General features: G+C 48.4%; 1 protein-coding gene across 1 annotated transcript in view; it reads right to left on the bottom strand.

Annotated features, from left to right (window-relative positions):
* The window catches only part of LYST (lysosomal trafficking regulator), a 3,942,656-nt gene that overhangs the window by 3,215,000 nt on the left and 705,188 nt on the right, over positions 1-22,468 (bottom strand). The window contains exon 13 of the mRNA XM_069606985.1: positions 2,030-2,171. Coding sequence (XP_069463086.1) covers positions 2,030-2,171 — 142 coding nt within the window. The remainder of the gene's footprint in view (positions 1-2,029; positions 2,172-22,468) is intronic.

Below are 22,468 nucleotides of genomic sequence, written 5' to 3'. Positions count from 1 at the left end.
CAGTGGTTGTGCAGGCCGCGATGCACCTGCTGCTGCCGTATGGCCTTCCTTCAACGGTTTCTTCGAGGAGCAGCCTTGGGGTATGTGTTTAGGTGTGGGCGCGCATGTCGTTGTCGCAAGAGGCTTTCCCCATAGCAGCGGGCTGCGACTGCTTTTCGAGGCTGTGGACTGAGGCGTGGGAGCCTGATGGTTCCCTCATAGTGTCTTTGGACTCAGAACCGGAGACTTTGCCACCCTGGCCTTCCTAGTCTGACTCAGAGACCAGCAGCCGTTTCAGAATCTGCCATCATGGCATGTGCCGCCCACCGTTTCATTTGACGCTCTTTAAGGGTTTTGGACCTAAATAACTTACAGGATGCACAATGGGTCTCCTGTGATCACGGGGAAGGCAGTGGTTGCACTCTCTGTAGGTGTCCTTCGACAGAATTATTTTTACACTTTGGACAGAATTTAAATGGAGTACGCTCCATGGTGGAAAGTGAAAGGGCAGCAAGACAAGAGCAGTAGAAACCGGGAATGGAGTTAGGCATTCTCTATATGGAAAAGATCAGTCCCCCCCACTCTCCCTACTGCTAGGCTGAAGCCAGGTGTAGGCCGAAGCCCATTGTCGGAACAATCGTCTGTTTCGGTCCTCGTGGTCTTTTGTCGAGATGTAGCGTGGAACGGTAACCATTAAAGTAGTAATGAAAGAGATATCAACTCAAAAGTAGCATAGCTACAGAACTCTGCAAGAAACGCGACTAACCACGATGGTGGAAATAAATAATCTGAGGGACCGCAAAGCTTGAGGGGCCATAGGTACAGTCGACTTCAAACTAGGGATAGAATTACAAAGACACCCAGTGGACATCCCTTTTCGAACTTCAAAAACCTTATATGCAATACTCTGCAGCTCCCACTAGATGTTGGCAAAGCATGTGATTCTAAGAAGATTCACAAGCCTCAGAAATATGTTTTATATTTAGAGTGTTGTGTGATAATATTACCTGCTTGATTCAACCTCGCCTGAGAACAGTCGTGAGCACACTCCACTCTTACCTGAATTGGGTTTGGCTAACCTCTCAGTTCTCCTAATCACTATAACTAGGGTGGCCTCCTGCAATCTGTCCACCAGGCCATATTTCAGAAATGTACTTTACCAACAAATATTAGGTGTAATAATAAAGCAATCAGATTCTCCAAAGATGACTTTTTTTTGTGTTTTCACGTTCACTTTGGTCCATTAAACTGGATGCTGCATGCCATGTTGAAAAACGTTCCTCACTGACAGGGAGTGCTTTGTTGAAATCAATTCATCTGGCAAATGGTATTGCTATTTCCTGAATGCAGAGAAACACTTTGTTATTTCCCCGTTTGCTTCTGAAGTTGGAATGTTTAAAACAGTCAATACCAGTAGTTATTGGCTACATTACAATTGAGCAAAAGTAGGTCAATGATTGTTTCCATGTGCTAATATCTCAAACATGGAAAGAGGGAACATTGCCCTCTTTCAAGGCCTATGAGACGAGAAACAGAAACTCTGAAAGATTCCTTTGAACTAGACCAATTGATCACTCACATAGGCTAGACATCTAACCGCTAAGTAGTAATTATTAGATATCTGACCTTTAACTCTTTCTAACAGAAGAATTCATTCTCAGAATGGCTCATTTTAAGGGACCAAATGAATGGTTTGGATCTTAGTACATACTTGGTCAATTCGAATTAAATCTGCATTTTGAAAAACATCAACTTGCTCATTGATTTTACAACCGTTTTAAATCAGTTAAAATATGCTTTCAATATGAATTGTGCTGTGTAAGATTGTTCTCTAAATCTGAATGGTTTGTATTTATTTTTTTTACAATAGGACTGATGATAGGTGTACCTGCACGTTAACATTTCCTTTAAATGTTTACTTCCCTTTGTCAAATTCAAAATCAAAGCATTAAGTAAAACAGATTTCCTGTAAAAGAAATATAATTTAAAAAACACAATCTCAATTTCTTCGCATTTAAGAATATAAAACAAGAAATGAAAAATTGCATACCGAAAGATCAAAGCTCTCGTTTTTAAATCGGCCCAAACTTGTACCATCAGTGCTTTGGAACCCAATGAAATTAGATGTACGCAGCGATCCTTTACATGTTCATCTCCGCAACTTGGATGTTCAACAGCATGTTGCTCTCCCGCTAAAAAGATAACAAATTAAAGACACTCCAAGAAAAAATATTAACTGTTGCATGTGCGACTGAAAAGATTGCATGTATTAAATGTGAAACATTTGTCCAAAACTCAAATGTATTACTTCTATTATTTATCCAACACTGACAGCAAGGAGACAGACAACACTTACTATTCTTTTTTAGATGTTTTTTTTTTTTTCCACAAGCCACTTGTTGCTTCCTATTTCTTTTTACATTCTGAGAAGCGCAGAGAACCTCTGGAGCCAAGTACTAAAAAGGAATACGTTACTTACCTGTAACTCCTGTTCTCCAGCATTGGCATCTTCATAGATTCAAATGCTGTGAATATTCCCCATCAGGCTGGGAATCCTCGGTAACGGAGACATTTATTTTTAAACTGAAAATTTCAGTCCCTTTATGCTCTAGTATAGTCATTTTGGGTCATACTGCCCATAGCCAATAGAAAGGACTCGCTTAGCTCCACCCCTGGAGACCATCTTCAGAATTTGGCATAGTGCACATAAAGTGGCAGTATGAGCCAAGAAGAGCCAGAGGGGTAGAGGGGAGGGTCGCAGGTGAATTTATGAAAGAAACCAATGATGGAGGACAATACATAAACAACGTAAAATCTCATTGTGAGAAGAGTTAATATCATCCATACAAGACTTTAAATCCAGTAATGCTGAACCATTGTTCCTAACCATAGGCATAGCATAAAATTCCCCACAAAACGATGATCCCTATTCACGTTTGTAGGTGACATCTAAAAATACTTATAATTTGTCGGCATTATGCTAATTTAAAAGGCCAAAGCCGTTCTTATGAACTGCAAGCCACCAGTAGGTCTGCATCAGGATTTTTGGAGGCTTCAATATGATGGGAAGTAAAGCCTTCAAAGTGCAGGACCTGTGTGGCCCAAGCTACTTGTAGGTGGATGCCATCAAAAAGACAACACGATCTTAACAGTATCCACATTATTTAATTTCCCCTTATATTCCCCTATATTCCACGAAACACAAGTTAAAGCTAACAATTGATGCACTACCCCACGCTCTGCAAAGTATGGAGTAACAATAGAGATGCAACATAATGGGCAGCTAGGAAGATTAAGCCGGTAAGATAGCTCATTGAGTGGAGCGTTTGTTGCTGTGATCTTTGTTTGATCTGCAGGTTGCAGGCCCAAATCCCAGCAAGGTCGACTCAGCCTGAGGTCGATAAAATTAGTACCAATTTCGATTAAGTAATAACAATGTATGTGTATATTTTCTATGTAAAGCACTCCTGAATAAGTCAATCCAACTATCTTTGAAAAAACATCAAAATGGTTTTCCACCAATAATGCATCTTTCTGGCATCCAATCTTGGATGATTCCAAATTCTGAATGATGCTGGAAAATCTCTCAACAAGGTTTTTTTTTTTTTATATACCATTTTATTGTTTTCCTCTTTAAAGAACACAAATGTATACACCATAACTTACATAGCTCGTAAGTCCACACAACAAATGCCACATTTCGATACAACAATTGCATATTACGTCATTCAGTAAGAGATAACACAATATAATCAGTTTGCATCTGCCCATTTTGCCATACATATGTTAACATCCGATATGCTTGAATACAACAAGCCGCCGGGACTGTGAAACAACATGCTGGCAGAAGCGTGCGGCTACATTGTTGCGACGTAGCAGCAGCGCACATGGAGCCTTTTCTTCTCTGCACGGCCAATGTGCAGTAGACGCGGAAAGACTTAACGGAGGCAGACTAATATACGTCCCTCCCAGGGCACAGTGTGCAGATCCCCTTGTGCAGATTACGCACTCCCCTAAGAGCAGTGCAAGCATCGCAACAAACCACCCGCGGCCCGAAAACACACAAAACGGTGCCGCGGGCCGGGCGCTCTTATAGGGATACGTCCCGATCTGTAAAGTAAGCAGTTTATTTGGGAAAGGAGCTCCACGACATCAATGTCAGGTGGCCAGACGGCGGGCCCCAGATGGTTAGATGAGAAGTGAGGAAACAGACTCATTAATGCCCCGAGCATTATATTGGTAACCCCAATGAAGCCCCACAACCAAAGTTCTGCAGCAATATCTTAAATTACAGACGGATACATAGACAATAAGCACCCCACGTGGCTCTGGTGGTCCAAGACTAAGGGGGCAAAGGCAGACCTGTGGGGATGTTGCACTGTGCGGATGTGACACATAGATAGGCAGCTGTTGGAGAAAAGTAGCTGACTTTGGTGTGCGCACCCATGGAATAACCCACCGAGTTGAACAAGAAAGCGAATACCTGGAGACATTAAAGAATGAGGCGCAGAAACTAGAAATAAGGGTTACAACAACAGTAGCCACAGGAGAGTCTGGCACACATGACTGCAGCTCTGCTGGAACGAAGGACCACTGCGGTGACCACCTTATTGGCTGCGAGGCACGAAACACCACAAAGAGCCTCAACACAAACAAGCGTGAAGAGAACACTTGACCCACCCGACACTCATCCGGTGGCGGTGGGAAAGCAGAAACACGAGTCAGACTACAAAGCAGACACGTTGTTAGGCAAAGAAGGCCCCGACCAGAGAGTGGAAAAGAACCAGAGCAGCAACATCACAATATTACACCGAGAAGGCCAGTGTGGGAGCAGGAACATGGCGGCTAAAAATAAAGCCAAAAGGAAAACGACCAACAATAGACATTTTCACTGAACAGGCGCAGTCACCGGAAGCATCCGCATCAGCAAAATCAGCCACTCGAGATAAGACCACCCCGCTTCGTGATGACCATCACATCCTGGAGGCCATAGCGGAATTGAAGACCGCATGGGGAAACAAAATCGACACGGCCATGGAGGAGCTTAAAGCTGCACTCGAAACCAAAATTGATGCATTGAGTGAGGACGTGAACCTTCTAAGACAAGAGGTAAGGAAGTTAGTGGAACGCACAAGTGGCCTGGAAAAGAAAGTACAAACCAACGCAGAGACCAGCACAGCCAATGCCAAGGAGGTGCATATATTACAGCAACAGGTACGCAACCTGGAAAGCCGTGCTGAGGAAGCAGAAGGGTGAGCATGTCGCAACAACATACGACTGGTAGGCCTGCCGGAAGAGGAGGAAGGTACGGACCCCACAAACTATGTGGAGAACATGCTGATACAGGAGATCGGATCAGGGGTGCTCACACAAGGGTTCAAAGTTGAGAGAGTCCACAGGGCTCAGCTTAGGAGGACCCAACCAGGAGCTGCCCCCCGAGCAATTATAGCCAAAATTCTGAACTACAAAGACAGAGAAAAGATTCTTGAATATTTCCGTAAAGGTGGAACGAAAAGTAGAGCATCGGCGACCGTCACAGCGCATCCAGACTATACCATACAGGTACAAAGGCAGCGATTACATTACGGGGCGGTCAAGAGGCGGCTGCAGGAATCTGGATTTAAATACATGCTGCTGTACCTGGCAAAACTCAAAATCCTGCACAGAGGAAAAGTGTTCTTTGAGTAACCGGAAGAGGCAGTGAACTGGCTAGACGCACAGGGCTGTTGGGAGGACGCAGGAGGTCGAGATCAGAACGGACAAGGTAAGTGAAACAGCCGCAAGGGGGATGTTAAATGTGACTGTAGCTAAACTAGCGGATGAAAATGATGACTCAGCCATATGGAAGGGGGAAGCCAGGCGGAACCCCTTGAGTAGGGACAGAAGTTAGAAGCTAGGGTCAGTGGGTGAGACCAGGGAGTAGCTTGAATAGTAGAATTGAAAAAGTAAACAGTAAGTGAGTGTCAACTACAAATGAGTGGCACATTGCCATTAATGCGGGAGCAACGGGGACTGTGAGTTCTTACCCCTAGAAGTTAGTGTAGTTGGGACACCACTAGGGTGGACCCCCCCCCCCCCGCAGGTTCTATTGGCAGGACTAGATGCGGGTTAGCCTGAGATCCAGGGATGGAGCTGGGCACCAGTTGGAGATGGGAGGGAGGGTGTGGGAGGAGGGAGTTGGGTAACTAGAGGGGTGTTTTCGTTTGGGGGAGGGAAATGGGAGAGGGAGGGATCAATGAAGAGGACACAGGAGCTCAACACGGAAGGTCTACAGACACAACTAAATCTGTTCAGGAAAAGGTGGGGGAGAAGGGTGGGCAGAGTAGGATATAGCTGAAATGGAGGACCTTAGAATTGTGACCTGGAATGTACGCGGGTTAAATACCTATATTAAGCGCAAAGATGTATTTACGCCGGCAAAAAATAGATATAGCAATGTTACAGGAACCCACTTAACTAAAGAGAAACTAGAGTTGATGAAGAGGAAGTGGAAAGTGACCATAATGGGGGCCACATACTCAGTATACGTTAGGGGGGTCCGTATATGGATTGCACCCCACGTCCCGTTCAAACTGTTGCAACAGGAGGTAAGAGAAGATGGGAGAATGGTGCTAGTAAAAGGGATAGTAGGAAATAAAGTGGTCAACCTGATTAATATCTATGCCCCAAACAATGATACTGCACCTTAGTTTAGAAACCTGTGTGCCATGGTTAGCCCATACATGGAAGGAGCAGTCATAATAGGAGGGGACCTTAACTGTACACTAGACCCCAAGATGGCTGGGTCGGACGACAAAATAACCAAGCCTAGTCCCGCTGCAAAGGCCCTGACCACACTCATACGAGAATTCCAGCTCACTGAAATATGGAGGAAGCTCCACCCCAATTGTAGGGGGTATTCACATTATGCTGCCCCACTGTCATGATGCCTACCCCCGGGCATCCGGATCAAGCTCATCAGCCCTGGGAGAAGGCATCCAGATATTTAATAAAACCCCAGCAGCCCCGGCTGGGGGCTGTCTGGGTTCAGTCCTGGCGCCTTAGGCACCAGGCTCATAATAGAAATCATAAGCGCCAGGCTCATAGACTTTACTTACCTCATGCAGACCATGCTGCAAATGAATCCAAGCCAACGTGAGGCCTGGATGGGACTATTTTACTACAGGGACTATTTTTTACTCGGGTGTGGCTCTAGGGACTTCTTACCTGGAACTACTTTGGAGGCTATTTAAACCATGCCCGAACAGCAGCACATGCTTTGCATTATTCTGCATCCAGCAGCATAACGCTCACCGTGCCTGCAGTCAGCATCCAGTCTTCAGCTACGCCCGTCTCGAATCCAGAGCTCCTAGCAATAGAAGAAAGAAGAAGGAAAGGTTAGAATACAGATATTTCAATCCTTACCTGAATTCCGGATCCATCACGTCTTCGAACTTGAAAAGGACATTATTCTACACGTGTCGCATCGCCAGCTGCAGCGCCGCGCCATACTCACCAGTCCTAACAGCATTTTTCGATCCTGCGCAGCCGCCATCATTTTCGTCGCTGAATTCCACCATCTAGGGGACAAAAGAAACATAAGGTGAGCCGAGAGAGCCAAAAAATACAACCTCTTCGACATAGACTTACCTGATTAATAACCGGAGGCATTATTCTGTAACAAACCGCAACTTCTTACGCCGCACCTGTAAGGAGAGAGAAACCAGCAATTTAAATACACGCATCTTTTACCAGACAGTGTTGGGTAATACAGACTCTTACCTGAACACCATCAGCTGCCACAAGACAATCTTCCCTTGGATCCAGCTGCAACACAAGAAAGGAATGAACAAGAGTGAACATCGGACATACTGAACTCTTTGAACTTTATACTTACGGGTTCTCGCCTGGAACCTCAGAGTCAATATTCATCCGGAACTCTTCCAACGCCTTCAAACCAGTGAAGTAACTGGTATCTACGTGCCCCTGCATTCCACGCATGATGGAGAGCTCATCATTTAAAAACATAAGGAGAATACTTCTACGGGTCAAGCAGACGAGATTAGGCAGTCCAGTCTGTCATCTCTGCACTACGCTTCACGTTGGAGGAGGTTGCAGCTGTCCGGGTCCGATCGACGCCCCTGTGGGAGCCAGGTGAGCGTAACAGAACGCGAAGCATATCTACAAATCCCCACCCGGGCGTTATGGAAACCTCCGAAACAGACCAACTAGCCCGCTTATTAGGGGAACTTAGGGCGGAAGTGCACTCTGTGCGCCAAGAGACTAATGCCCTCAGGAGAAAACGGATTGTGTCAAAGTAACGCACAGAGTAACACCCGAACGCTTTGCTGGGGACCCAAAAAGGTTTGCAGTGTTTATGAAACAATGCCGCTTGCACTTTTTATGCAGAACTGGAGCTTTTCCAAATGACCAAGCCAAAGTAGCCTTTGTACTATCATATCTTAGTGGCAGCGCAGCTGACTGGTCGATTCCACTAGTCAACCAGGATGACCCTCTTCTTTGTGATTTTCAGGCTTTTCAAAGAAGCATGGAAAGACTATTCGCCAGACATTCACAGGGACAGGCCCTGGATAACGACCTTTTATCCCTACGACAGGGTAACCAGGATCTGCTAACCTATATCGCAACCTTCAATAGGTTGGTGGTGGAAACCGGATGGCCTGAGGAGAAACGAATTACATTATTTCATCGTGGGCTTCGGGGAGAACTCAAAGATGTTTTGGCTCAAGTTGTGAACCCACCTCAGGATTGTGCAGAATATATAGACTTAGTGGTCCAGTTAGACCACCGACTTCAGAATAGAAAGGCTGATCGAGCTAAGTTTGAGAGTCGGGTATGGGTTAAACCCAATGTTACCCCCAAAGGAACAGATGCATCAGAACCTATGCAGATCGTGGGGGTTAAAGGACCCTTAACTCAAAAGGAAAGAGAAAAGAGACGGCAGATGCAATTGTGTCTGTACTGTGGTATTAGGGAGAATTCTCTCTTTAGGCTGAATTTCCCAACCTAGTGAGTCCCCCAGCAGCTTTGCGGGATTTCTGGAGTTTGTTTTTTTCCTCCTGCCAAGAGTGAGACTCTTTTCCTCCCACTCTTGGACATGATTAATGGTATTCCTTTGACTGGTAATGTGTTTTTTGGGCTATGGGGTCCTTTACTCCATAGGGTCTCGTGTTTTTCCTGTGTGTGTTACACAGCACCCTCCGTGCAGTAACACAGGGGTGTCATAGTGACACCCCACCATAGACTCCATACCCTGGGACTGACTACTGTCTCCCAGGGCATGTAAAGTCACCATTGGCTTTACTAGTCCCAAATTATTAACAGAAACCCGTACAAACCATCATATTGTGGACGTACTGGTAGGGGCAATTCGATTGCCCCAGGGTCCGTTAGTCGAGGGGGCACATCTCCGTCCCCCCTGATCAAGTTTTGGCTGGTGGAAGTGGAAACTACTTTTTATATTCGACCGCGAATATTTTCCTATGGGATTTTCCCATTGTTCAAGGCTACCAACTTTAATTACTTAATTCTCATAGCCTCGAACATACCGCCGGTTTATTTAATTAATATTAATTCTCCGGTTGGTATTTTTTGCCAAGACCCGATTCTAAAATGGCGTTTGTGTTCTCTTCTGTGACTCCAACCCAAGTCGAGCCCTTTGTTCCACTTTTTGGCGGGCTTCTCCACAGAAGCCTCCAAAAGTGGTGCCACTCTGTCTGGGTACCACAGGGGGTGTGGGAGGGGGTTTAGGCACCCTGGACCGAGTTACCTTGGTAACTCAGGTCGCACTCTTGTGTGATTGGCCCAAGTGGTGAGCCGGCCGGCTCGCCACTTAGCATGTTTGAGTGACAGCTAGGCTGAGTGAATGGTGGTTTTCTGCATAAAAGCAGGGCTTTGGGGACTGGAACTTCAGAAGTCTTCACAGGACCTGAGAATCCGACGAGGGAGAAGCTGAGCCGACCTACCACAACGACACCACCGGTGGAGCCCTGCAGAACCGACTCACCACTTCCCGACGACAGAGAAGATCTCCTGGCTGGAGAGGCTTCTTCCCCTGACTGGTGGGCACAACCAGTTTTCCTTTCTTTCTTTGCACCCCAGCCCGGTTTGTGGTCGAACTGCCCATGCCTGGACTGGGCTGGTCGCCTTGACCCTCTAACTGGTCCCTTTCTGTGGTCCAACTCCTTTTTGAACCTTTACAAGACTTTTGTGCACTGCAACCATGTGATCTTGGACACATTTCGTTTGGATCCTCTGAAAGTGGATCCGGCTTCTTGAACTGTAACTTCACGGTTTTACTTTGCCTTCCTCCCTTGTTGTGTTCTTGAAAAAGTGTTGGGATCGGTTTCAATTTGTTCTCTGCTTTTCTCTCCCTTTTTAAAACGAACTATTAGAGTGCCATCTACGTTAAGCGCTCACCGCTGTCTGAAAATAAGTAGGGCTTTACTTAAGACTTGTCTAATATTCTTTTAAGGGAGTGTATATCTTTTAGTGACCGTGTTTTTGAATTGCTTACTATTAGTGCCTGTGTGTTTTTCTAGATGTGGTTTTAAATTAATAATCATATCTCTTTTACACCAAGCCCTGGTCAGTGTTTACTTGTTCTATTGTGTGCTCTTGACCTATTGTGAATACTCTGTATACTGCCTAACTCTTCTTGAGGGAAGTCTGACTGCTCAGCCACAGCTACCAAGTGAACCTGTGTGGTACAGACTGCTACCAAGTGGGTTTACTGCCAAACACCTGTAGTCCTAAATCTTTTGCAGTGTTCCCAGAGGGAACTGCACAGGTTTTTGCCGAACATGTGGAACCGCAGGACATTTTCTACGGGATTGCCCTATAAAACCACCCAAGAAAGTAGTAGGAGTTGCTGACAAAAGTCAAATAGAGCCTGATTAGGGAAACGACCACGCCCGACAAGCGTAGAGGTCCGCTTGCCGAGCTTAAAGAAGGACACTCAGACCTCCCACCTAATTACACCAATGGTCCTAATTGATCCAAGGCAGCCATCCCGTATGCACGCAGTAAGGGCATACATTGATAGCGGAGCCGTAGGAAACTACATGGACCACAAATTGGCCTCAAGGATGAATCTACCCCTATGCAAAAAGACCGCTTCGGATGTCATCACCACAGTCGATGGAACTGAAATTGCCTCTGGGCCTGTAACTCATTCCACTACTGAGCTGACACTGTTGGGTCAAGATGGGCATCAAGAAACTATTGTGTTTGATTTAATGAAGGCCCCGCAATTCCAAATAATTCTGGGAATGCCATGGTTGGAAACACATAATCCTTGTATTGATTGGCGAGAGAAGAGAGTGACCTTCCCAGATTGTGCAGACACCCAGAAAACCTTGAACAAAAGCCTGGCCACCGTCACTAATCCAGTTGTGCAGTTACCTCAGGAATATCAAGAATTTCACGATATTTTTCAAAAAGAACAGGCAAATACCTTACCACCTCACAGATCATACGATTGTCAAATCGACCTAGTACCCGGAGCACAACCTCCATGCAGTAGAATCTACGCCCTTACGTAACCCGAAAATCTTCACCTACGACAATATCTGGACCAATACCTTGCTAATGGCTTCATTCGACCATCCAAATCTCCTGCATCCTCAGCTCTATTCTTCGTGCCTAAAAAGGAAGGTGACCTTAGAACGTGCATAGGCTACCGTGCATTAAATCAGATTACGGTAAAAAACCGATACCCATTGCCTCTGATCCCCGAATCACTAGACCAAGTAAAGGATGCTTGTATCTACACTAAGTTAGACCTCCGAGGGGCATATCATCTGGTACGTGTAAAGAAATGCGATGAATGGAAGACTGCCTTTCACACAAAGTACGGGTTATTCGAATACCAGGTTATGCCCTTCGGGTTGTGCAATGCACCAGCAGCCTTCCAGTATTTTATGAACGATGTCCTTCGTGAACTCATTGACGTCTGTGTTGTCGTATACATAGATGATATTCTAGTGTACTCCTCAGAATCAGACCATGTGAAGCACGTTCGTGCAGTCCTTGAGAAACTACGGCAGCACAAGTTATACGCAAAATTGGAGAAATGTGTTTTTCATTCTACAGAAGTTGAATTCCTGGGATTTATCCTGACTCCAAAAGGAGTTTGAATGGACTCTCGAAAGGTGGACGCAATCCTCAAGTGGCCATCACCCAGTTCAGTTAAAGGGGTACAAAGCATGCTTGGATTTTCTAATTTCTATCGCAGATTTATTCCTGAAATCTCACATATTGTACACCCCATCACAGCACTTTTGCGAAAAAAGAACAAGTTAGTTTCTTACCTGGTAACGTTCTTTCGATGGGATGGTCCGACGACGTATTCCATATCTATGACAGACTCCCAAAGCAGTACCAAGCAAGGAGGTGGGAAAGAATTTAGAATACAAATTTAGCATGCCCAATCAAATTGCGGAATAGAGAACTGCCTTGCCAAAGGCCAGATCTTGCCCTCTGATGGAATCGAGGGGGTAGTGACGTACAAACGTATGTACTGAAGCCCAGGTGGCTGCATCACAGATGGGACGAATAGGAACTCCCCTCTGCAAGGCAGTAGACGCAGCCACTCCCCCGGTCGAATGGGCCCGCAAGCCAGCCGGAGGGTCCTTACCCGCCAAGCGGTAACACTCGGAGATAGCTAAAATAATCCAACGAGACAAAGTCAGTTTCGTCACAGCTTGTCCCAAACGCTTTCCAGCGTAACCAATGAAAATTTGATCGTCCACTCTGACCCGGGACATGCGCGAAATATAAAAGCTCAACGCTCTCCTAGGATCAAGCCTATGGAGCCTCTCCTCTTCCTTACCAGGATGTGGAGGAGGATAGAACGCCGGAAGAACAACCTTCTGGCTCAAATGAAAGGCCGAAACCACCTTCGGAAGAAAAGAAGGACGAACTCCAAGGACAACCCTGTCCTTCTGAAACACAGTGAAGGGTGGCTTAACTGAAAGTGCCTGTAACTCACTCACTCTGCGAGCGGAAGTAACCGCAACCAAAAACACAGTTTTCAGAGTCAACAGCTTCAAAGGGCAAGAATGTAAAGGCTCAAACGGAGCACCCATAAGAAACTTAAGAACAAGGTTCAAATCCCAACCTGGCACCAGAAAAGGTGACGGAGGGAACAGATTAGTGAGCCCTTTCACAAACTGCGAAATTAAAGGAATTTTAAAATATGAACACTCTTCAGATGAGTGCTTAAATATGGACAGCGCCGCCAGGTAACCTTTAATGGTCCCCACTTGCAAGCCCCTGTGGGCCAAAGAAAGCAAAAAAGACAGAACCATGGGAATGTCACATTCAAAAGGATCCACATTCTGAACTCTGCACCAGTCGCAGAACTTTCTCCAACGGCAACGGTACAGAGACTTTGTTGCTGGCCGTCTCGCCGAGAGCAACACCTCCATCACGTCTTCAGGGAGGTCCCAATCCTTATACTTCAACCTTTCAGAAGCCAAGCGTGAAGATTGAGGGATCTGACCTCTGGATGGAGAAGCTGACCCCCCCCCCCCTCCCGTGACAGCAGATCGTCTCGGTAGGGAAGACTACGTGGAGGGCAGATGGACAAGTCTAGAAGGTCTGGGTACCTCTTCTTCCGGGCCCACACCGGAGCAATGAGGATCATCCGGGAACTGAACCTCCGTAACCTCTGCAGCACTTGCGGGATGACGGGGACTGGAGGAAACGCGTACAGTAGTGGGAACGACCACTCCACCACGAACACGTCTCCTAAGGCTCCTTATGGAGGAAATTCCCGCGATCAAAAACTTTCGCACTTCCGGGTGACACTGGAGGCGAAGAGATCCACTTGAGGGGGTCCCCAAAAGGGCGAAGATCTCCAGGAGAGTCTCCCGAGCCAGCTCCCACTCGTGAGAGATCGAGCTCTGCCTGCTCAGAGCGTCCGCCGTCTCGTTGTCGTCTCCGGCCAGATGAACAGCCGAGATCGAAACTTCCTGCTGGATGGCCCAGAATTCGAGCTGCATCGCCTCCCTGCACAGCGGAAGTGCCCCTCCCCCCCCCCCCTTTTTGTTGAGGTAGTGCATGGCCACCGTGTTGTCCGTTAGAATCAGGACACTCTTTCTGCGCACAGTCGGCAGAAAAGCCTTCAGGGCTAGCCTGACGGCCCTCAGCTCCAACAGATTGATATGGAGTCTGGACTACGACGGAGACCAACGACCGCTGACTGTCAACTCGTTGGCATGAGCTCCCCATCCCGTGAGGGATGCGTCCGTCACGATCGTCACCTCCGGCCAGGGCAGCCAAAATGGGGCCCCCTTCATCAGATTGCCCTCGACGGCCCACCACATAAGGTCCCGGGCTACCGAGGACGGCACCTGAACAGGGTCCGACAGCCTGCCTGAGGACTGAGACCACTGGAGCTTGAGTGCCCACTGCAAAGATCTCATCCGCAGACGAGCCTCTGGCACAAGAAGAATGCAGGATGCCATGAGGCCGAGCAGTCTCAAGAACTCGGACGCTGGGAGATCCTGGGCAGATTGAAACTTGTACACCATCTGCTGAATGTGAAGAGCCCTCACCTGAGGAGGAAAACACTGCCCCAGGGACGTGTCGAGCACTGCTCCGATGTACTGGAGCCGCTGCGTTGGTGTCAAATGGGACTTCTTTAAATTGAGGGAGAAGCCCAGCCTGTGAAGGGAGTGGCAGGTAACGGACAGATGATCCAGGACTTGCTCGGGAGAGCTCCCTCTGATCAACCAATCGTCCAGGTAGGGGTAGATGTGAATCCCCCCTTTCCTGAGATGCGCTGCCACCACCACCATGAGCTTGGTGAAAACCCTCGGGGCGGAGGTCAATCCGAACGGCAGGACCCGAAACTGAAAGTGCGAGTCGCCAACCGCGAACCTCAGGTACTTCTTGTGCTTGGGATGGATTGGCACATGGAAGTAAGCATCCTTGAGGTCGACAGACACCAACCAGTCCTGAAGTTGAAGGGCCTGGAGGACTTGAGAAAGAGTCACCATCTTGAACTTGTCCTTCCTGAGGAGTTTGTTCAAACCGCGCAAGTCCATGATGGGTCTCAATCCCCAGTCTTTCTTCGAAATCAAAAAATAAGGGGAATACCATCCCTTGTTCCTCTCTGCTACAGGTACCAGTTCTATGGCGCCTTTCTCCAGCAGGGCTTGAATTTCCTGCGCAAGGAGTGGATCCGGACACTTCAAAGAGAGGTTCCCTGGTGGATTGTCGTGAGGCCTCTGCCGAAAAGGAAGACAGTGGCCGTGGGTTATGATCTCCAGAACCCACACATCTGAAGTAATGGCTTGCCACTCTACAGGATGCTGCGCCAGCCTTCCCCCAACCGACGAACCATGGGACCTGGCCTCATGACTGAGTGGTAGCGGCTGCGGCGTTGCCTGAGGGCAAAGAGGCAACTGCCCGAGTGGCCTTGGCACCTCGAATACCTTTGTTTCCACCTCTGGCACTCTTACGATGGCCTCTGACTGCTAGCTCCCCTCGCTTTACTGAAGGACAAGTAATAGCGAAAGGAACCTCCCCTCCTTTGCTGTCCCCTAGGACGAAAAGGCGGAGGTTGGCGAAACGCAGCGCCCAACGACTTCGCTGCAGCTTTGGAAGTCTGCAACCTCTCAAGGCTCTCGTCAGCCTTGGTGCCAAAAAGATGTTCAGCGTCAAAGGGCATGTTGAGGAGCCGGGACTGCACATCAGGAGCGAACCCAGACTTTCGCAACCACGCAAATCTGCGCATTACGGTGCTCGCCGCCATGGACCGGCTGACACAATCCGCCAAGTCCAAACCCGACTGAACGGCCTCACACATAGCATCCTTGCCATCCTGAACCATAGCAAGGAAACCATCCCGTTCGTCCCCTTCGGGAATATGTTCAGCCGCCAATGCAACACAGTTCCACAGAGTGTGTGTGAAACGAGACAAGGCACATATGGAGTTGGCCGCCTGAAGCGCCATACCCCCCGAAGAAAACACTTTCTTCGCCCAGCCGTCAAAACGTTTGTCCCTATCCGGAGGGATGGTAGGATACTGTAACGCTCACCTGATTCCCACGGAGGCGCGGGTCTTGGCAGGAAGGTGTCTGTGACTCGAAAAGTGATGTGCAGGACTCGATTGGCTTCTGGGGTCGAACCTCTTCGCACTGTGTGTCGAACTCGAAGAGTGAGGTTTCTGCAGGTGAAAGAATATGGGGGTTAATGGTCTGGGTTGTTGAATGTCCTTCTCTCTCTTCCCAGCTTTTCTGTAGAGTTTCCCCCCCCAGGTCAACGTGCTCACCTTAGATAGGTGAATGCTGGGCTCTCCATCTGCGTCTGGTGCAGGGTGCCGTTGCCAGTTCCTTCACTGGTGAAACATTGGTTACCGTCGTTATCTGCACGAGCGGTGAGTTTCTGGACACTTTTTGTCTTTATAGTCTTTAAATGCGTGACACGTTAATATTGAAGACTCTGTATAATGCTTTTCCCTTATGTATTGCAGGACTCTTGAGATGGAAGATGGAGTGAAGCGCCTGGAAATTCGTAAGTATGGCAAGCGCTCTAACTGTCTCTTTCTTTGCAGCTTAGTTCGTGTTAAAGAGACGCCGGAGTATTCGCAGGCGTTTTATTGCGACGAGCGTGATGGGCGTAAGTAAATACCTGCTTAATGTCTTTTTCTTTTGTCTTTCAGATGTTGGTTTGTGCGCCGGAGACAGCGGAATGCTGTAAGTTTTAACAATACTTTGTCTTCGCAGGCGGCGATGCAGAATGAAGAAATCCGGAATTCACGGCGTGCCGGTAAGTATAACAATGCTTTTGTCTTTGCAGACGAAGGTGCAGCGTGAAGACACGGCCGCTGCCGATGGATCAGGTGAGTAAGCACTGCGTGTAAAGTTTGCCTTGCTAACCTGTTGTTTCTTGTCTTTTGAGGGTGCTGATGTTGACTGGATACAGGAATGGTAAGTATAATTCTTACAGGTTCAGGATCGAAAGAAGAAAGGCTGGAACAGACTCGGTGAGCGTTCTGCTGCAGATGCAGAATAACGCGAAGCACGTTTCATCAATCGGGTGTGGTTTAAATAGCCTTGAAGTGATGAGGCGTCTTCTTCCACGGCTCCGCCTAGGTAAGAAAAGAGTTCCAGTTTCCAGAAGAGTTCCAGTGCTGTATCCAGGGAGTGGAGCTGCCCCACCCAGGTAAGAAAGTAGTTCCTGTTCACAGAGGGCGTCTAAGTGGCTGGTAAGTAAGCAGCATGGTCTGCTGCAGGTAAGTCCACCCAAGCACTTTCACACCAATTATGAGCCCGGCGCTTCCAGTGCCGGGACCGATGGTTTTGATGAGCCTGGTGCCACCGGCGCCAGGACAAGGTCCAAAAGGTCCCAGTAGGGACCGGCTGGTGCCTAGGATTAGGGTTAGGGGCCTGCTTCCAAGGACGTTGGGCTGGTCCTGGCTCCTTGGAAGCAGTGATCATGACAGATACGACGTCTGCTTTGGCGGGGCCGTAGCCGCCTGCACCACCAAACTCTCCGGAGTGGGGTGCCTAGACAAGTAGCAGGGGTTGCTACTGGCTGGACGGTATTTTCGCGACAAAGACTTGCCCACTGCCGGGAGACTCTCCGGAGCAGTCCAAGCCGCCGCCACCCTTCTCTGCAGAGCCATATGAAAAGGCAAAACCGGGTCAGTGGGTGGACCGAGATCAAGGATGTCCGTGAGATCATCCTGAACGAACTCCCCTGGGGGAGCTGACCAACCAAAGTACTCGGTAACCCTAGACATAAGGCGCCGATATGAAGAATCGGCATGAGTGCCAGGCTCCTGCCGACAAAACTCCACCTCCGGAGGTGTCCAGTCCACTGGCATCATGCTGCGACTGCCGCAGATCATCAAACTGGCTATGGCCCGAGATAAGGTCATCTGGAACCGTAACCGGAACCAAGCCCCCATCAGAGCCTTCATCACCCTCTGAAATGTACTCCAGGCGGGGAGAGGAAGACCTCTGTGGACCAAAGCAGTGCCTGACCTTAGCCATAGCCTTTCTAGGGGCAAACCCCGTGCCACGGGGCCCCTCCGACACCACCGCCTCGAAAGGCGAATCGGCGTCGACGTCAGCTGCAGCGCCGTCAGCAAAGGCGGCGTCGACACAGTCCTCGAAGCCGGAGCACCGAGCGCGTCTCTCAACGACCTAGGTGCCGACGACCCCCTCGGAGGCGGAGCCTCGAGAGAAATCATCGACGACCTCGGCGCCACAGGCGTCAACGTCTTCTTTGAAGACGGCACAGTATTAAGCGGTCTCGAGCGCGTCGATGACCGGGACCTGGAACGGGCATGGCGAGAACGGCTACCCTTGTCCGAGCGGGACCTCTTCCGCGAGCCGTGCCGACCACCCGAGCCCGAAGGCGTACGGGCGGTGTCTCTCGACCGGTGCCGACCGACCCCACTCGGAGGCGTGGACGGACCGGTGCCCTGCGATTCAAGAATCGCTAGCATCTGCTTCCCGAAGGAAGCCCATTCCTCCGATGTCGCTTGCATGGAGGGATAAGCGACCCGCCGACGGGCGGAGTCCTCGGAAGAGGACGGGGAAGGCGACCTGTGCCGGCGCTTCCAGGAATGCCTCGAAGAGGCGGAGGAGTGGCGAGACCGACTCCTGGAAGGAGACCCACTGGACTTCCGACGACGCGGAGAGTCACCCCTCGAGTCATCCGTCGAAAGCCCCGCAGACCTCGACTTCCGGGGCTTAGACACCCGGCCTACCGACAGCTTCTTCTTGCGTACCCGCAAGGCCTTTGCCGTGAGCGACTGGCAGTCGACACAGTCGTCCGTATCGTGGGCCTCCCCAAGGCACCAGAGGCAGGCGTTGTGCGAGTCCGTGGCCGTCATCTTGGACCCACAGTCCCCGCAGTTCTTGAAGCCCGGACGCGGGGTTGAAGATGAGAAAGACATCGCCACAAACAGGTCTTCACACAAACCGAACAGGTTCAACGAACCGAGAATTTAAAATAGCAAACTCCAACGAGTCGAGGCGTACCGAGATTCATGAAGCGAACACGTTCGCGGATAAAACGGAACTGAGGCTATGGGCGTCGTGTGTCCTACTTATCACATCGGGTGACGTCGGCCGTCGGAGCAGGTCCTCGGAGACGGCGCATCGACGCAGGACGCAGACGCGAAAGATTTTCCGAAGCAGCACAGCTGTGGACATTACCTGTCATAGATATGGAATACGTCGGAGGACCCAATCCCCTCGAACAAACGTTTTTTGTGGACTGAAGAGGCTGAAAGAGCCTTCGAAGAGCTAAAATCGAAATTCACGTCCGCACCTGTCTTAAAGCGTCCACGCCCTGAGCTTCCATACATAGTTGAAACCGATGCATACAGTTTAGCCATGGGAGCTGTCCTGTCCCAGAAGGATCCCGAAACCGGTCAACTTCATCCAGTAGCATTCTGGTCAAGAAAGTTCTCAGCACCCGAATTAAACTATGCGGTTACTGATAAGGAGTTATTAGCCATCAAGTCCGCCTTCAAGGCTTGGCGGCATTATCTTCTCGGTGCCAGGCATACCATCACTGTAATCACCGATCACAGGAATCTGCAGTATTTGAAAACAGCCAAGGTCCAATCATCGCTTCAACTTCGGTGGGCATTATTCTTTGCCGAATTCGATTTCGTGATCACTTATCGACCAGGTTGTAAAAACGGCAAGGCAGATGCCTTATCCGAATAGGGATGGGAGAAGTATATTCGAACCCGGAACCGGTGCCTATAATTTCAGAACAAAGAATTCTTGGCATAACTACTCTACATACTTTAGAAGACATTCATTTAAAAATCCAACAACTTTTCGATCCAGCAGCCCTGCAGGACTGGGTAAAGAAAGGCCAAGATTATTCAGTCATCAATGACCTACCTTACTATCAAGGACGTCTATTTCTACCACACAAGGAACTACAAGAACTAGTCATCTCCAATTATCATGACGCCCTTATGGAAGGACACCCGGGTATCGCAAAAACTGTAGCTAAAATTAAAAGACAAATCTGGTGGCCCACCTGGCGAAAGGACGTAAAGTCATTTGTGATGTCTTGTGGTATCTGCGCCCAAAACAAAAGTCAGAAGAAAAAACCAGCTGGCCTTTTACAACCTTTGGATATTCCACCTACACCATGGCACACCTTGTCTTTAGACTTCATTACAGATCTACCTCTGTGTAATGGATTTAACACCATTCTAGTTATTGTGGATCTTTTTTCCAAAATGGCCCACTTTATTCCTTTAAAAGGATTACCTTCCGCTTCGATTTTGGCCAAGGAAATTCTCGAAAACATTGTTCGAATCCATGGATTTCCTTCCGTATTGGTCTCTGACCGAGGTAGTCAATTCATTTCGCAATTTTGGAAGAAATGCTGTAAATTGGCGCAAATCGACGCAAGGCTATCAACCAGTCACCACCCCCAAACTCATGGTCAGACGGAGAGAACCAACCAGACTCTTGAACAATACCTACGTTGTATGCTACACCAAACCAAAAGCAATTGGAAAGATATTTTATGGATTTCCGAATACGCATACAATAACTCTGTACATTCAGGAACCGGACAAAGCCCCTTTTATACCATATATGGACATCATCCTCGAACCTCAGAACTCAATTCGCCTCAACACTTAGAAATGACTGCAGTGACTCATCTGCACTCTACTATTACACAAGCCTTTAAGGAAGCAATAGAACACTTAAAACAAGCAAAGGAGAAATACAAGAAAAATGCTGATCGACATAGAAGTGAAATTCCACAATACCAGATTGGAGATCAAGTTTGGCTGGCTACTAAACATATACCTCTAAAGGGAACTCGAACTTTCAATCCTAGATATTTGGGACCTTTCACCATTAAGGCCATTATCAACCCGGTCGCCGTCAAATTGGAATTACCCTCTAATATACGGATTCATCCTGTCTTTCATGTTTCACTTCTAAAACCAGTTCAACCTGGGACAAGGTTAACCAAACCACCTGACCCCATCCTAATAGATGGAGAACCTGAATTCGAGGTACAAAATATCCTGGACTCTAAGATGGTTAAATCAAGACTTTTTCATTTAATCGACTGGAAGGGTTACGGACCACAAGAAAGGTCATGGGAGCCTAGTGAGCACGTTCATGCACCTCGTTTGGTGAAGAAATTCCATCGGTACTTCCCAGACAAACCAGGACCAAGGGGAAGAGCAACTTTAGGAGGGGCCTGGGGGGTGGGGGGGGGGGGGCAGAGTGCTGTCATGATGCCTACCCCCGGGCATCCGGATCAAGCTCATCAGCCCTGGGAGCAGGCATCCAGATATTTAATAAAACCCCAGCAGCCCCGGCTGGGAGCTGTCTGGGTTCAGTCCTGGCGCCTTAGGTGCCAGGCTCATAATAGAAATCAGTCCTGGCCCCATAGGCGCCAGGCTCATAGACTTTACTTACCTCATGCAGACCATGCTGCAAATGAATCCAAGCCAACGTGAGGCCTGGATGGGACTATTTTACTACAGGGACTATTTTTTACTCGGGTGTGGTTCTAGGGACTTCTTACCCGGAACTAATTTGGAGACCATTCAAAGCACGCCTGAACAGAAGCACATGCTTTGCGTTATTCTGCATCCAGCAGCGTAACGCTCACCGTGCCTGCAGTCAGCATCCAGTCTTCAGCCACGCCCGTCTCGAATCCAGAGCTCCTAGCAATAGAAGAAAGAAGGAGGAAAGGTTTGAATACAGATATTATTTCAATCCTTACCTGAATTCTGGATCCATCACATCTTCGAACTTGAAAAGGACATTATTCTACACGCGTTGCATCGCCGCGCCATGCTCACCAGTCCTAACAGCATTTTTCGATCCGGCGCAGCCTCCATCATTTTCTTCCCAAATTCCACCATCTAGGGGACAAAAGAAACATAAGGTGAGCCGAGAGAGCCAACAAATACAACCTCTCCACCATAGACTTACCTGATTAACAACCGGAGGCATTATTCTGTAACAAACCGCAACTTCTTACGCCGCACCTGTAAGGAGAGAGAAACCAGCAATTTAAATACACGCATCTTTTACCGGACAGTGTTGGGTAATACAGACTCTTACCTGAACACCATCAGCTGCCACAAGACAATCTTCCCTTGGATCTGGCTGCAACACAATAAAGGAATGAACAAGAGTGAACATCGGACATATTGAACTCTTTGAACTTTATACTTACGGGTTCTCGCCTGGAACCTCGGAGTCAATATTCATCCGGAACTCTTCCAACTCCTTCAAACCAGTGACCTAACTGGTATCTACGCGCCCCTGCATTCCACGCAGGATGGAGAGCTGATCATTTAAAAACATAAGGAGAATACTTCTAATGGTCAAGCAGACGAGATTAGGCGGTCCAGTCCAGTCTGTCATCTCTGCACTACGCTTCACGTTGGAGGAGGTCGCAGCTGTCCGGGTCCGATCGACGCCCCTGTGGGAGCCAGGTGAGTGTAACATCACATTAT

Source organism: Ambystoma mexicanum, chromosome 4p (assembly GCF_040938575.1).
Source record: "Ambystoma mexicanum isolate Mex_15411 chromosome 4p, UKY_AmexF1_1, whole genome shotgun sequence".
Classification (NCBI taxonomy): domain Eukaryota; kingdom Metazoa; phylum Chordata; class Amphibia; order Caudata; family Ambystomatidae; genus Ambystoma; species Ambystoma mexicanum.
This window is presented reverse-complemented; position numbering and strand designations above follow the sequence as displayed.